Source organism: Rhinoraja longicauda, chromosome 1, assembly GCF_053455715.1.
Source record: "Rhinoraja longicauda isolate Sanriku21f chromosome 1, sRhiLon1.1, whole genome shotgun sequence".
Classification (NCBI taxonomy): domain Eukaryota; kingdom Metazoa; phylum Chordata; class Chondrichthyes; order Rajiformes; family Arhynchobatidae; genus Rhinoraja; species Rhinoraja longicauda.
Window position 1 is genome coordinate 133,208,092 of NC_135953.1, and position 16,496 is coordinate 133,224,587.

General features: G+C 39.0%; 1 protein-coding gene across 1 annotated transcript in view; it reads left to right on the top strand.

Moving 5' to 3' along the window:
* znf827 (zinc finger protein 827) overlaps nucleotides 1-14,241 on the top strand; it is a 90,608-nt gene extending 76,367 nt beyond the window's left edge. Inside the window, exons 12-14 of the mRNA XM_078406959.1 lie at nucleotides 1,378-1,626; nucleotides 5,186-5,363; nucleotides 12,221-14,241. Coding sequence (XP_078263085.1) covers nucleotides 1,378-1,626; nucleotides 5,186-5,363; nucleotides 12,221-13,025 — 1,232 coding nt within the window. The 3' untranslated portion in view covers nucleotides 13,026-14,241. The remainder of the gene's footprint in view (nucleotides 1-1,377; nucleotides 1,627-5,185; nucleotides 5,364-12,220) is intronic.
* The last annotated feature ends 2,255 nt before the right edge of the window (nucleotides 14,242-16,496 follow it).

Here is a 16,496-nt window from a genome sequence, read left to right on the forward strand (position 1 = left end):
CGTAAAGGGACAAACACATTCCATTCCCAATGATAACATTTCTGCCACAAGCATCCATCTTACTGCTTTCTACTGAAAATAAGCATTCATTTTATATTAGCTAAGACAACAACAAAATAAACCATCTTCAACCATCTACAACAAAATATCAATATCTCTAATTAACTATATCAGCTAATAGCATAGATTCTCAATATAAGTGGAAACAGATCTATCTGTGTTCTTCTACAGAGAAATAGATACAATGTTTCAGGCTAATTACCTCACCTGAACACGGAAATGTTGAATACCAAGTGCCATTAGCACAGAAGGTTACCACGTGGATGTTTGAACATGCTTACAGTGTGGGTAGTAGAGTATTTGGAGAAAGTAGTCTTCACGTGAGCTTCAGCGCATGCTTTTAGCCTGTTAAATACCTCCCTGGGACTCTTACTTCTTCTACACTTCCCAGCCTTCACCTGAATGATGAAAGCGATCTACAGCTAATCTTTCAAACTCCAAAAATTGAGCTCCCCCCGAATCTTGCTACCATTTGATCTGAGGGACACCACTGAACAAGGACAGAATTTGGAGGAGGGAGGGAGGGAGATGGGTGTCAGAATGGCATTAGGACAAATGAATTGGGATGGAGGAGAAAGCGGAGGGGAGAGAGGCAGTATTGGGAAGGGCGGGGCATGGCAATCGGTGAAAGAGGTCCAAAAGTGGACAAATTCAGTCAAAAAGGCCAGTTTCTCTGCTGTACGATTCTTCGACGAGAAAGCAAGCTGCAGCAGTTTTCCTCCTCTCTCTGATCCTGACAATAGCCACCTATCCTGCTCTTCTCTCCCCTCTATTTGCAACTATTCTCACCATGTAAAGGCACACATTGTGCCACATGGTTGGTTGCAACATTGAGATAAAATAAATCAGGAGCATCTAGACTTGGAGGAATGCAGAGATCAGAGCATGATAGGCTGTTGAAGATAAACATAAAAATCACATATCTTTATGTGAGGTTATTGTGACAAAACATCTCCTTTGGATATTTAAATTGATAGTCTTATTTATTAACAATGTTATTAACATCACTTTTTGCACATTGCTCAACAAAATGCCGCCTTGGTAATAAGAAAAAAACCCCAATTGCCATAATTTTCCAAAGCTAACCAAATCTCAAGGAACCTTTTTTGGTGGATGTTTTCGGATATTTCATTACAACATTTTCTCTTGGCCCTCTTATTTTCAGCCCACATGATGGGCTGAGCAGCTCTGAAATTATTGCTGAATTGAGCTAATGCTTTGCCTTAAGGTTACGCTTGTCAAAAAATATGTGCTGTCAACCAATGGCTGAACTTCATTCACCATGTTTTCACTTTGCTGTGTTTAACACTTCTGCAGATGAGAAAGCCCAAACACCCTCTTGTCATAGTCCCGCCAGTGAATCTAAGGCAGCGGCCATGTTTTCTTCTTCCTCGTCATCGTCTTCGTCATCTTCATTGTCTTCATCTTCAGCACTTTGTGATTCCGTCACTGAATCTGAAATCCCCCACTCTGACTTCACCAATGAAGAGCAAAGCACTTCCTTCAACCCTCCAGTGGCACTCAGTGGATCGTCTACATCGGGTTCAGAGGAAAAAACTGAGAAAGGTGAGGAGGATTTGTTTATTGACTCAGTGATCCAGTTGAAGATTCTTTTTGATGATTGTGATTGGTTATGTTCTTTTCATCTGTGTGTCAAAATAATGTGGCACTTGAAACTGGATGCAAAATTGTGTCATAGAACTAAATATTGAGATGTCAGTGTGCACCCATGCATGAAAGGCCCAAATAGATTATGAATAGCTAGAATTTAATTAAATGCTATCTTTCACTAAGATTGTAAACATTTTTAAAAAGCTGCAAGAAATTTCAGAAATCATTGCTGGTAAAATAGGTGCAGTGAAATGTGAGTAACTTGAATTTAATTTATAGATACTACAGCTATCAAGATGTGCAAGTGTTTTTTGTTGTCTCAAACTGACCAATTCTAAATATTTTTTGGACCTCTAAATATTAACAATTAAAGTTTTGTTGCTTTTATATAATAGTTTAGACTTTTTAGAGAAAATGCCATTTTGAGTTCAGATTTCTGAACATTTTCAGTAAACTGGCCAAATCTCCCAAGATCTATAATCTTAATCTTGAATATATGATGTGCATTGAATAAATTACCCAGATTTTTAAATAACTCATAGTCATATTGTAAATAACACTGGAAATGCACATAGCCCACATGATCAGATCAAAACTGCTTATCTGTATTTATTGATGACTTTAAGTAATAGAAGTCCAATGACCTACAACAATACAGAACTGGAAAAGAAGCAGCAAATCCCCATTTTTACACGAGATGAATAGATCTGTCCAGAAATTTGAAGTGATTTGTTTCTTCATGAAGATGAAGAAGTGCATCGATGGTGCAAACGAATTGATGCAGAGAGCTTGCAACATTGAGTTTGCTGTCAGTGAGTGTTGGGACTTATTCATGTTGCTTGCCTTTTTCACCCCCCTCCCCCAAAGGACAAATTCTACCAGTTTAACACATTCAGTGCCGTGGGATGTCAACCAGTCTGATTGAATGACATTGATTGTGAGAAAGTCACTATTTCTACACTTGAGTGTGCACAGTACTTTGCTATAATTGTCAAAGAGATTATAAAGTACCAAAGAAATGAAAGATTTTCTTTTCTTTAACTTTTTTAAATAGCTTTTTCTTTAGTACGGCATTGGTCAATGTTGGTTACTCTACTCAAAATTTCATGTAGCTTAATGCAAATTGGAAAACAAAAGTAATTTGGAATAAATGTTTACTGTAAAATATAATAAATAAGTAATTTTTCATATATCCTTTGTCAATGTTCCTTGTGACAGTGTTGGTGCCTGTTTAGACCATTGCATCAAAGCCAGGTCTCAGAAGATTCCTCTCAGTCCCATTCTGCCACTTACCTCCCACTAACCTATGTCCACCTGCATATCCATCACATCTCCCTGATTCTGCTGCCACCTACCAACACTAAATGGAATTTTCTGTAACCATTTAACCTACCAGCATGTCTTTGATATGTAGATGGAAACTGGGGCAACTCGGCGAAATCTATGATCACAGGGAGATCATGCAGCTAGTTGCATTAGAGCAGAGAGCTTTACGTAATAAATTCACAGGTAAAGCAGCCTGGAACTATTATCAAATTATATTTATCGTAATTAAGCCAGAATGTCTGTATAAGTTAGCCATTTCCTTTATTTGCATGCCAGGAGCAATTAGATAATAAAAAAATAATCTTCTGTTGTAGCCAATACATCTCTAAGAACTTATTAAGGGAAACGGGAAGAACCATGGTAACAAGGTTGAATTTCGATGTTTCTGTGGTCTCAGTAAAATATGTCCACTGAATGAAACTTCGCCTATATAGTCATCCAGTGGGAGCTGAGGCTCATCCTTGATTCCAGCCAGAAATATTTTGCAATACTTAGTAGGAATATGGAGGCACACTAATTTTGTATTAGATTAGTGGAAAGGTTAGGTGTGGAAAATGTGACATTTACCCACAACCCAGGATAATGTTCTGTAATTTCTATGCGTGGGAGGCATTTGAGAAATGCTTCTAATTTCTTAACCCTTACAGGCAAACTAAATTAAGGATTTGTTTACAGCTCTGATGTACATTAGAGAATCAACACCAGAGATCCCAGATCTGGAGTCATCCATAGAACCATTGCTCCTTAAAGTTTCCTTACTCTTGTGTAGTTTAAATTCGATCATATTCCATCTATTACTGTACTAATGTTTTTGCTTGTTAATACTATCTTAACTTGTCATCATTCCTGTGCTCACAGACCTGCACTAGCCACTGGTTAAACAGTGATTTAATTTGAAAATTTTCATCCTTGTTTACAAATGTGTCCATTGTCTTCCTATCTAATTTACTCCAGCCCGGCTACCTTTGAAAAACTGCGCATCCCTAATCAAACTTCTTAATCATTCCCAACTTTTATACACTTTGCAATGTGGAACCCCTAAGCTTTATAACTCCTTGTCTAATTTTCTCCTTGCTCTGCTCTTTCTGGTTTTTAAATAACCTTAAATGCTTCTTGCTTTGCCTAAGCTAATGGTTATCAGGTTTAATTAAGCCTGGCCTTAATTTCTGTTTGATAACATTACCGAAGCACCTGTGGTGTTTTAGAGAAGGAGCATAATTAGAAGTTGTTGCCATAAATTCTTGTACCTTTAGTGTGCAAGTCGCGATTCATCAAGGTGGTGTCTCCACTTTGAAGAGTGTCAGGAGTGAATGGTGAGAAGCTCATTCTTAAGGAAGGGTTAATTGCTTGCATTGCGTTGTTTTAATAGACGTGGCAGGAAAGTATGTAGGTTTATTTCAGCTGTTGCTTCCTGAAACTGTTCTCGACATAAACATCATAAAAATACATTTGAACAAAGTTCTTGCGAGAAGAATTAGAGGGGATAATGATTTTTTTTAGAGATACAGCGCGGAAACAGGCCCTTCGGCCCACCGCGTCCGCGCCGCCCAGCGATCCCCGCACACTAACACTATCCTACAGCCACTAGGGACAATTTTTTTTTGCATTTGCCCAGCCAATTAACCTCGTCTTTGGAGTGTGGGAGGAAACTGAAGATCTCGGAGAAAACCCACGCAGGTCACAGGGAGAACGTACAAACTCCATACAGACGGCGCCCGTAGTCAGGATCGAACCTGGGTCTCCGGCGCTGCATTCGCTGTAAGGCAGCAACTCTACCCCTGCGCCACCGTGCCGCCCACTAATGACCTTACAAGCATAGTTTTTGCCCAATGAAGACAATGATTTTGTGGGGGATTGCACCAGTGATGCTATCTTGGGCTGTCGTGTCAAATGTAGTAAATCAAGTAAGGTTGGTTGGGATTGCTGCCTGCCTTACTAGACTTGCATATCTGGGGCCAAGATATCACTTTACCGGTATAACTAGCATATCTTAGTTGGGAGTGGTGCTCACTCCTCGCCATGTCCCCAATGGTGATTCACATTCATAATGAACTTAAATATGTTCTGTAATTTGTCAATTACTTACAACGCTGTTATTGTGTGTACTGACTGTTCAAAGATTTTTTGATTCCACCTTTTCTTGTGTTCATTTGCACTTTATAATTGTGGTGCTTGTGTTAATCCTCAGGTTTTGAGTGCATCTTCTGTAACTTTGTGTGTAAAACAAAGATGATGTATGAACGACATCTGCAGATACACCTCATCACCAGGATGTATGAATGTGACGTCTGTCACAAATTTTTGAAAACATCTGAACAACTATTGGAACACAAAAAATGCCATAATATATCCACTGGAGGACTCAAGTAAGGAAAGCTGGAATCTAGACGACCATTCTTGGGATCTGATTTTTAAGGAACATTTCAGCACTAATTCCTTAGTTTTGATTTTGAAGCAGCAAAATCTATACTGGCTTTAAGAATATTGTTCCATGATTGAATGAGAAAATTAGCCAGTTTTGTTCAGTGCTACAAAAATACAATGAAACAACAGCAGAAAATGTCTGAAAATCCCTAACATGTCAGATATCATTCTCCATGAGAGGAAGCATGTTGGAATAATGATTTATGTCAGCACCCTGCTCTGATGAAAAGTCATAGACTGAAAATGTTAACCAAATACTTTTTTCCGATTCTCCATGGACTTTGTCTGACTTGACGAGGGTTTCCAGCATTTCCTGTTTATTTTTAATACCAACTGCTGATGTTACTATTATATAGTCTATAACAGCAAAACTGATGACATCTTCACAGTAAGTGGTTTACTTAAAATGGATTGAAACAGAAAAACAAAAATCAGTTTTGCTGACAAAAATTGGCATTTCTGTGAAATGTAGAGTTAAAATTGAGGTGGGCGAAATGTCATAGCTGAGTTGAATTTTGTCCTTGTCACTTCACTGCTTTATATGTGCAAATTCCAGTAAGGTTCACTAAACAATGAAGAGGAATTAGATCCTTGTTGGTTTATTTTCACCTTAGTGAGAGGCAGTTGTATTGCAACCACTTCTGCAGAAAATAAAATTGGCTAAAGCTCGATTAGGGTTTGAAGTGAAGATTTTTGTATTGAATTTTATCGTTGAGATTTGGGTGAAATTTCTTTACATAGCATTTGTCACTTTGATATCCTTTGCTCTTTAGAAACTAATCCCTTTTATTTTTTTTCATATTGTTTTTCCACTGCTGAGCGTTTTGGATTATTCACTGCTGTGTCATAGGTAATATTGCAGTGCCCCCCATAATGTTTGGGACAAAGACCCATCATTTGCCTCTGTACTCCACAATTTGAGATTTGTAATAGAAAAAAATCACATTTTGTTAAAGTGCACATTGTCAGATTTTATTCAAGGGTATTTTTATACAATTTTGTTTCACAATGTAGAAATTAGAGCTGTGTTTATACATAGTCCCCCCATTTCAGGGCACCATAACGTTTGCGACACATGGCTTCACAGGTATTTGTAATTGCTCAGGTGTGTTTAATTGCCTCCTTAATGCAGGTATAAGAGAACTCTCAGCACCTAGTCTTTCCACCAGACTTTCCATCACCTTTGGAAACTTTTATTGCTGTTTATCAACATGAAGACCAAAGTTGTGCCAATGAAAGTCAAAGAAGCCATTATGGGTCTGAGAAACAAGAATAAAACTGTTTGAGACATCAGCCAAACATTAGGCTTACCAAAATCAGCTGTTTGGAACATCGTTAAGAAGAAAGAGAGCACTGGTGAGCTTACTAATCGCAAAGGGACTGGCAGGCCAAGGAAGACCTCCACAGCTGAAGACAGAAGAATTCTCTATAATAAAGAAAAATCCCCAATCACCTGTCCGACAGATCAGAGACACTCTTCAGGAGTCAGCTGTGGATTTGTCAATGGCCACTGTCCGCAGAAGACTTCATGATCAGAAATACAGAGGCTACACTGCAAGATGCAAACCACCGGTTAGCCGCCAAAATAGGGTGGCCAGGTTACAGTTTGCCAAGAAGTACTTAAAAGAGCAACCACGGTTCTGGAAAAAGGTCCTGTGGATGAGACGAAGATTAACTTATCAGAGTGATGGCAAGAGCAAAGTATGGACTGGAGGAGAGAAGGAACTGCCCAAGATCCAAAGCATACTACCTCATTTGTGACACACGGTGGCGCGGGGGGTTATGGCCTGGGCATGTATGGCTGCTGAAGGTACTGGCTCAGTTATCTTCATTGATGATACAACTGGTGATGGTAGTAGCATAATGAATTCTGAAGGTTATAGACACATCCTAGCTGCTCAAGTTCAAACAAATGCCTCAGAACTCATTGGCTAGCGGTTCATTCTCCAACAAGACAATGATCCCAAACATACTGCTAAAGCAACAAAGGAGTTTTCAAAGCTAAACAATGGTCAATTCTTAAGTGGCCAAGTCAATCACCCGATCTGAACCCAATTGAGCATGCCTTTTATATGCTGAAGGGAAAACTGAAGGTGACTAGCCCCCAAAACAAGCATAAGCTAAAGATGGCTGCAATACAGGCCTGGCAGAGCATCACCAGAGAAGATATCCAGCAACTGGTGATGTCCATGAATCGCAGACTTCAAGCAGTCATTGCATGCAAAGGATATGCAACAAAATACTAAACATGACTACTTTCATTTACATGGCATTGCTGTGTCCCAAACATTATGGTGCCCTGAAATGGGGAGACTATGTATAAACACTGCTGTAATTTCTACATGGTGAAACCAAAATGTATTAAAATGACCTTTAATAAAATCTGACAATGTGCACTTTAACCACATGTGACTTTTTTCCATTACAAATCTCAAATTGTGGAGTACAGAGGCAAATAAATAAATGATGGATCTTTGTCCCAAACATTATGGAGGGCATTTTATTTAGACTAGATTTTAATGCAGACTATTACAGAGAATAGATAGCACAGGATAAGCAATGATGACAGCAATAACAATAATTTGCATTTATGTAGTCCCTCTAACGTAGACAAACGTCTCAAGGCACTTCCCGGAGGCATACACAGACAAAAGTGGACATCAAGCCAACAAAGAGAGATTATGAGGGTTGAACAAAAGCTTGGTCAAACAGGTGGGTTTTAAGGAGGGCATAAAGGAGCGATAAAGGTAGAGTTTTAGAGAGATTTAGGGAAAGCCTTTCAAAGAAATGGATCTTGGCAGCTGAAGACACTTCCTCCAATGGTTGGCCAGAGGAAATTACGTTTAAAAAAGTAAGAGAAAGTAAAACACAAAATAACAAAGAGAAACCAAGTTTGAGGAAGGAGGCAAAAATTGTTGGCCTGAAATGTGGGTAGGGGCTTGGAGCAGCCTAAATAAGTTTTTAAACAAAGGACTGCAACTTTTAAACTGATTAAACTGAGGACAAGATGGAATGAATCACTGGGGTTGTGTTAAAGTAAGATGGTGTGACCGACTTTGCCAGATACCACAGAGAAGTAAGGAGAGGGTACTGTGCTCTGAAGATCAACCTGAGATGTTTCTTTATGGTTTAATTGGCACTGTTTTAACACTGTGGCAGTTAATTGGAGAACTTCAAACTTGGGCTTGCATGAAAGGTGGGACATAAATTTGGAAGTTTACAGGAACTTCAATATGTTTAGCATGGAAATATTGGTAGGCGGTGGAGAATATTTTTAAAGAAAATATAGGAGTTGCTGGCAATTTTGAAAGGAAGGAAATGGTAGTTGAGGAAAGAAAAAGTTTTTTATTATGTTAGTTATGCTGAGAATTTCAACCGAAGATGAGAAGATAGGTGCTGAGCAGTTTGGTTGCAAAGGAGTCCCAAGGGAACATAGAGGAATCTCATCGCTTGAACGGTGCAAAGGAGAATGATGGGGAATGAAGCAGGTTCTGGATTAAGCAGGATGAGAATATAGAGAGATGCAATTCATCAAACACCAGGAAGAAGAGATAGTAGCAGTGCAGTTGTACACATTGCCTCAGATTTGGTGTCTATAAATTCCTTGCAAATAAGGAAGGAATGCACAGAGAAAAAAAATTCTGACAAAGTTGTTGGCGTTGGTGAAAAGTAGCCCGTGACTTGCTCTCTGGGTTGACCTTAAAGCGAGCAATGTGGTGTGAAGAGACTAGGGCCTGGCATATTTGATGTGGTCCAGCAAGATCTGTCTCTAGACAATTAAATTAGTTTTGCACTTGAACTGCTTAACTCTGTACCCAATGGATGAATAAGCAAAGATAGCCAAGCCAGGGGGAACAGTTGGAATGGGAGGGAGCTCGGAGACACGAGAATGGGTGAGAAAAAGGTTTAGATAGATCAGAAACGGAAAAATATTGCACTGAATGGGAGCCGGAAGCTCGACATTTAGTCAAGAGAAAGTGCAAACCGAAGGATGACAAATGGACCCTTTGGGCAGTAAAAGATATTTCCTCAATTTTACTCTGAGAAGTCAGCATTTTTGAGGAAGTATATCACGGTGAGAAGCTGGTAAAATAGAGAAGAAAAAAGATTAAATAATGAGATAGAAATTTTGTTGCCTCAAAATCAAGCCTTGCATGTCCGAGGGCGTATTTGTTGCACCTTGAAATGATTAGATGCAGGAACTGCTTGGACTAAGTGCAACATAGGCCCTGACCTAATTTGAATGAAAAATGCTGTATTTGCATCGTTTAGCACGGGACTGGTTTAGGGGCAAGCTTCCTAGCTTCAGAGCTGAGATACTTATGATGCCCCAGCAGCAGCAGAACAGAAGGTGCTGCTGCTGTCTTGGGTTAATACCTGTGCAGAAACTGAGACCACTGGAAATACTGGGATAACTCCTAGTATAAGACCTGGCTCTTGAACAGAAGATCTTTCCACAATATCACCTCCTTCCCGAAATATCAAACGTTAGTTGGAAGAATGCAACTCGGCATACAATAAAGTGTAAAGAGTTGATGTCTACAAACTTTTATTTTCTGAAGTAACTCGGCTTTTGTTTAAAATAACGTGGATTCAAAAACCTATAGTAATGAATAGGTCTGCTTTGACTCAGCTATGAAAGCGCCTTGGTTTTGAGTAGAAGATTGAACAGAATTCTTTCTCCTAGCCTTTATTTGGTATCTCTTGAGGAAAATGGATACGTGTGACAACTAAGCAGGACCAGACGCTGCTTTGATATACCAAATAACTACTGGCATGTACTGTAAATGTTCACAATGTCAATTGGGGCAGGAAAAGTGGAGCGAGGTGGCAGGTTTTTATAAAAAGAATTCTAAAACTAGTGTATTATAATTCTAATGGAACAGGCCTGATGTATGTTGAATTATAAGCACTTTGTGCTGGTTTTTGCAGTCCGTTCAACTGAATTGGATTGGCCCCTGTGGATTCCTCATGGCTAAACCTCATGAGAAGTTAGTTACTCCTGCCGTGAGCTAATAAATGATTTACTTTCTTATACTAATTTAGGTAAAGGATAAATTGGGGTTTGAAATGTTTTTGTACTTTCAGTGTTCATTGTCAACACCCTTCTTGCCCACTTTTTTAGATTTGCTTTTCTAACTTTTTAAGTTTCTCTGTTAACTTTTGACTATATGAGGACTTTTGATAAGCAACAATGCAAAGTTCTCAATCTTTAAACGTTGCAGCATTCACAAGTAATGTTTGCTTTTCTACTCTAGATCACAGAAGGGTTACAGCATGGAAAGGGGTCATTCAGCCCACAAAGTCCATACTGACTCTAAGCAATAGCTCATCATCCCTTGCCTTTCCTTTCGAGTCATAACATTGTGTTACCAAACAAGTCTCCTAATATCCCCACTCTACCTATATCCCTGACTGATTTTCTGATGCTGATTTCCTAACACTGTCTCTGTTTGTGCCCACCTATTGTTCAGCTTGCTGCATCAGTATTTGCAGTTTACATCACTGATCCATCTGGTATCCATGTCTCGAGCTTTGCCACACACTTCCAAAACCTGCCTGCACTAGCTATCTTTTGTGCTGGAAATCCTTGATTAGCCTATTTTAATGCATCCGTCTTTCCATCTACCCAACTCCAAAATTAATAAATCCGTGATCTCCTTATTCATTTCTCTAAATATTTATTTGAACAGATACTTTGAACCATGAAGTTACAATTTCTCTAAAGTGATGTGGTATAAATCGGATGCACAACTTTGACTTGATGGTTTACTGTGGCATTGGTGAGTTGCAAAAACTTTTTTTAGTAAACCACTAAGCCTCGTTGTATATCCTTTATTTACATAAAATTTCTATGTGAAACGTAGAAAGTTTGAGATTATGCCAAATTAATCATTAACAGTGCTGAATTATAAATTATTAATTCTTGCATAGGGTTTCTTTCACTGCAAAACCAACTTCACTTTGTGGAGGTGTTTATCTCAATAGGCAGGAATTAGTGGAGGGATCAAAGGTATGGAAAGAGAATGTCAAGGTGGGGAAAAATATTGTAATGCAAATGGGCTTGGGAACGGTATTGCAGAATGCAGGGCCATATCGGTCACCAATGGTGAAGTAGAGGGGAGTGGAAAATCAATTGTATTAAAAGATTACAGAAGGTGGAGAACAACTAGAGAAATTTAGAAATGTTATGAATTTTGAAGTCAGCAGTATAAATAGCATGAATAGAGAATCCTTTTAAAAGTGGAGTTGGTTCTATTCAGTGAAAGCATTGAGCTATTAAGCATCATTTGAAATGTGACATTTTGAAAATTCCTAAACAAAATGAACCCCCAACCTGATTGCACCATTTTGTTGGAATCTCTTTCACTGCAGGGGAGCAAGCCCTTGTCATGCCCTCTCTCGGATATGTCCCTTGTACGTTTAGGAGCTTAAAAGTGCTCTAATTCCCAATGACTTGAGCAATAGCATTTACATTTGAGTCAGATGTGGGATCCTTGTTGTTCTGAGAGCATCCTAATCAATGAGTTTTGGTCTATGCTACAAAAATGTAGTTTATTTCTAGGATACGTTATTTTTTCCCTGCTACGTAAAACCTATTTTGAAAATTACAGTCGATCTAATAATTTATGGACATGTAACCAAGTCAGCAGTGTTTCAGTGAGTTTATCACCTGATATTGTTAAACAGTTCAATTCATTTATTCAGAGTCTTGTGTGTTTGACTTGTTACAACACACAGTATTAAAGTATCGTTAAATCTGTTTTAACTTTCATCTTTGTTTTTAATTGTATATCAGGTGCCCATTTTGCGTTTACGCCACAAACCGTCCTTCAGCCATGGAATGCCATTTAAGGACACACTACAAAATGGAATTCAAGTGTCGCATCTGTCAAGTGGTTAAAGCAAACCAACTGGAGCTGGAGATTCATATCCGTGAACATCGCCTTGGCAATCACTACAAATGCGACCAATGTGGTTATCTCTCCAAGACGGCCAATAAGCTGATAGAGCATGTGCGTGTCCACACAGGGGAGCGACCTTTCCATTGCGACCAGTGCACTTACAGCTGCAAACGCAAAGACAATCTAAACCTACACAAAAAGTTGAAGCACTCTCCAAGGCAGACTCTGTGCTGCGAAGAATGCTTCTTCACAACCACGCATCCCTTTGTCTTCAGCCGGCACGTGAAGAAGCATCAAAATGGTGAATATTTGGAAGGAGAGAGGAAAGTCCTGCCTGTGCCTGGGAAAGAGAGCAACTCCATATTAAACTGTGGCAGCCCGAGAAAGCTCCTTTCACCACTTTCAGTTATGTCAGCATCACAGGCTTTGCAAACTGTTGCTCTGTCAGTGACGGGCAAGAATGGAATTTCAGCAGGATCATTTGGCTTATTTGGCTTGAATGGCATTTCTGCACATCTCAATAAATACAGGAACAGTGATCTAGCCCATCTTATTCCACTGACTACACTTTTTCCTCAAAACAAATATGAAACTACATTCCATTCATCACAGCAGCAGACTGCACTCGCAGATACTGTTTCCCCCAAAAACTCGTTCCTGGCCTACCTTGGCTTAACTGAACAGACAAACACAATTTAGGTTTCAGCCACAGAGTGAACCGTGGTCATTGCTGCAATATAAGATTTTTTTTTCATAATGTTTATTATTGTAGAAGAGTAGAATGCGTAGAAGTGGCTGTAAATGCTTCTTGTATTCATATAAGTGCTGCTTGAATTATATATAAATACTTATGTCCATATTTGTATGGAAACCCAAGTATTGGAAAGAGGTAGTTGGACTCTGGGCTGTGAAATGCCCAGTCTAAAAAAATGTTATGTGATGAGGCAGAATTTTGCACAATGCTTAGTCTTGCACATTTTTGCGTTACTTAAAGTAGTATCATTTTCTACCTAGTGTTACTAGTTTCAAAGCAGCAATGTGTTGACTAAATCTGATCAGCGTGATAGTGATAAGCCCCATTTATTCTGGCAACAACCATTAGCACTTTGAAAGATGCATGGCATTGCTGAATATTGTTTTCAGCATTTATCATCTCCAAGCTTTAGACTGGCACATTGACGTTTTTGCATTCAATGCAGTATAAATGATCCCTGCACTATGTTTGGAGTTTATCTTCATTCACACAATTGAGTTCCAGTATTTTGATTTTTTCAAAATGCAACATATTGTTTTCAGTATGTTGAACAGTGTAGATTCTGTGTGCGTGTGTGTGTACTAATATATATATATATATATTTATATATATATTATTGTGTATGTACATATATAATATATATTTATATATTTTGCTTTGATTATGCTTTGCTGCATTTAAAAAAAAGCTGTTAAAAGGCTGTTTGTGACAGTGGTTGGCACTTAGATTTTTTGCTCTATTTCCTGTTCAGTTGCATTATTTGTGTAACCTGCAGTATATACAAAATAAATCGGCATTATTTTGGTTTTCTAGTACTTAGTTTTGTTCCTGCCGAGGCACCACTTATACATTTTCTTTTCCGTTCCTCCGAATCATACAATTGAATTAATCCTGCCAGCAATGCAGTGTTTTGTCACATTTCTCAGCAGAACACAATCTGTGATGGTGCTTCCTAGATTCAGCCTGCATTCTTGACATCATTCATGCATCAAAGTGACAACCAGGCTTCTTTTTCAGAAACCCCCCCTACCCACGGTTATGCTTTTTGTTTGTACTCTGATATGTTGCCGATTTTTGTTCAAAATTGCGAGTTCTGTTAGCTGCAAACTACTTTTCCTTTGTTCTAATTTGTAGCAGTGCTTTGTACAATTGTGATATCTTGAATGTAGTGAAGAGTTTGGGGGGGGGGGGGGGGAAATGGTTCATTCCAGAAGAATTTCATGTAGAAAGTACAGTATTATTCCAAGTAGAAATGATTTGTACACAACTAACGGTAAGAACAATTTCAAACTGCCTTCTACTTGCAAGTAGTACCATACATATTAGATAGATTAGCTTTCTGGACGTTACAAGACTATTTGTCTGTTTTTAAATTACTGCACTTTGATCTATTTAAGACTGAATTGCCCAACCTCCATTTATAACTATAATTCAGATTGCATCGATTATTGCACCAAAAAGGTGATTGCTATTGGAAGTTAAATAATACAACTATTTCAAATATTCCTTTGAAATAAATACCTGCTGTACAGACCTGCTTATGGGTCAATGGCTTGTGGCTTTTGTGTATCAAAATTCTAATCTGAGTAGCCTCACTCCAAAGACATACAGGTATGTAGGTTAATTGGCTGAGCAAATGTAAAAAAATTGTCCCTAGTGTGTGTAGGATAGTGTTAATGTGCGGGGATCGCTGGGCGGCGCGGACCCGGTGGGCCGAAGGGCCTGTTTCCGCGCTGTATCTCTAAATCTAAATCTAAAAAAAAAATAGATTCATCCTTCTCCTTCCACTGAAACACTTTTACACATTTGGTTTTTCCCCGCTGGTTTCCTCTCTAATATTTAAAATGTACTATGAGATGCCATAGACACTTGGACAAGTACACAGATAGGAAAGGTGAGGGATTATGGACCAGATGTGGGCAAATGGGACTAGCTTAGATGGGGGGCATTTTGCTTCGCATAGACAAGTTGAGCCCAAGGGCCTGTTTCTGTGCTGCATGAATTTTTGACTGAGTTTGCCATTGTGCATTCATGTCGCCATTTGAATGGCAGCATTTAACAGGACGTGATGTCTCAATATAAACGGAAAGTTACCAAATTGGTCTCTTTATGTAAATTATTTAGAGGCACCAAAGAGGTTGCAGTTTTAAAAATGTTGGAAAGATAATGCAAGAACTGAGGTTGTGCCATCAGAAAAGGCTAATTCTAGAAATGAGACGGCAAAATAGTAACCTAATTTAAGTATTTAAAATTATGGAGGGACTTGTTAGGATCAATGCAGAGATGATGTTTCCACTCTTGGGAAGCTTTGGGACCATTATTGTAAGATTGATAAGCATAAGGAATAGGGGAAAAACATAATTATCTAGAAATTTAGATGCTTTTGGACTTCTCTCAGGACATAGAAATAGAAGTATACTATTTTGTTTCTTGTTCCTCCTCTGGCACTCACCAGGCTTGTGACTTTTACTTCAGCACCACTTTCTTACCCCAATTCCATCAATATCTAAACATTGTATTGATCTGTCTTCAAAGTATTGTGATTGAGCCTCTCATGTACTCCTCTCGGTCCTGAATGGTCAAATGCTGACTTTGAGCTTGTAACTGTTGGTTCTAGATGCCGCAGCTAGGGGAAACATCCATTCAACATTAATCCCGTTGCATCCTTTAAGAATTTTGAAACTTCAATGAGGTTACATCTCTAATAAACTGAAGACAAAATAGACCCAAATATGCTTATCTACTTTGGTGATACAAAGATTAACATGCACCTCCTCTAACTTCATGCACTGCATCTGGTGTTCCCAATGTGGTGCTCCTGTATATCGGCAAGACCAAACTACTGCTGAACATTTGCGCTTGGTGCAGGCCTACTGGATCTCCCGGTTGGTAACCATTTTAACTTCCCTTCCCATTCACATACTGAACTTGTCCTAGGCCGCCTCCATTGCCAGAGTGAGGCCACGCGCAAATTGGAGGAACAGCACCTCGTATGCAGCTTGGGTAGCTTATAACTTAATGGTTTGCACATTGAATTATCCAATTTTATGTAACTAATCCATAACTGCTACCTTTTTCCCCCCCCCCCCCCCCCCCCTCCACCTGTACCATTTACAGTTGATACACAATTCACACCTTTTCTATCCGTGAGCCTAACGAGCTATCGGGCTCACACCCATCTCTTCATCTCTGTTCTTTGTCCAACAGTCTGTCTGTCAAATAACCCCTTTGCCTGTTTTCACCCATTGTCACGTGTCAGAGCTGCAGTGAAAAACTTTTGTTGCTTGCTATCCAGTCGGCAGAAAGACAATTGATCATAAAGCAGAAACAGCAGTCAAGCAAGCACCAGGTTTGCAAAGTAGCCCAGCAAAGACTCAAGAGTGTTAACAAAGATTGAGCACTTTGAGAAAATGGTC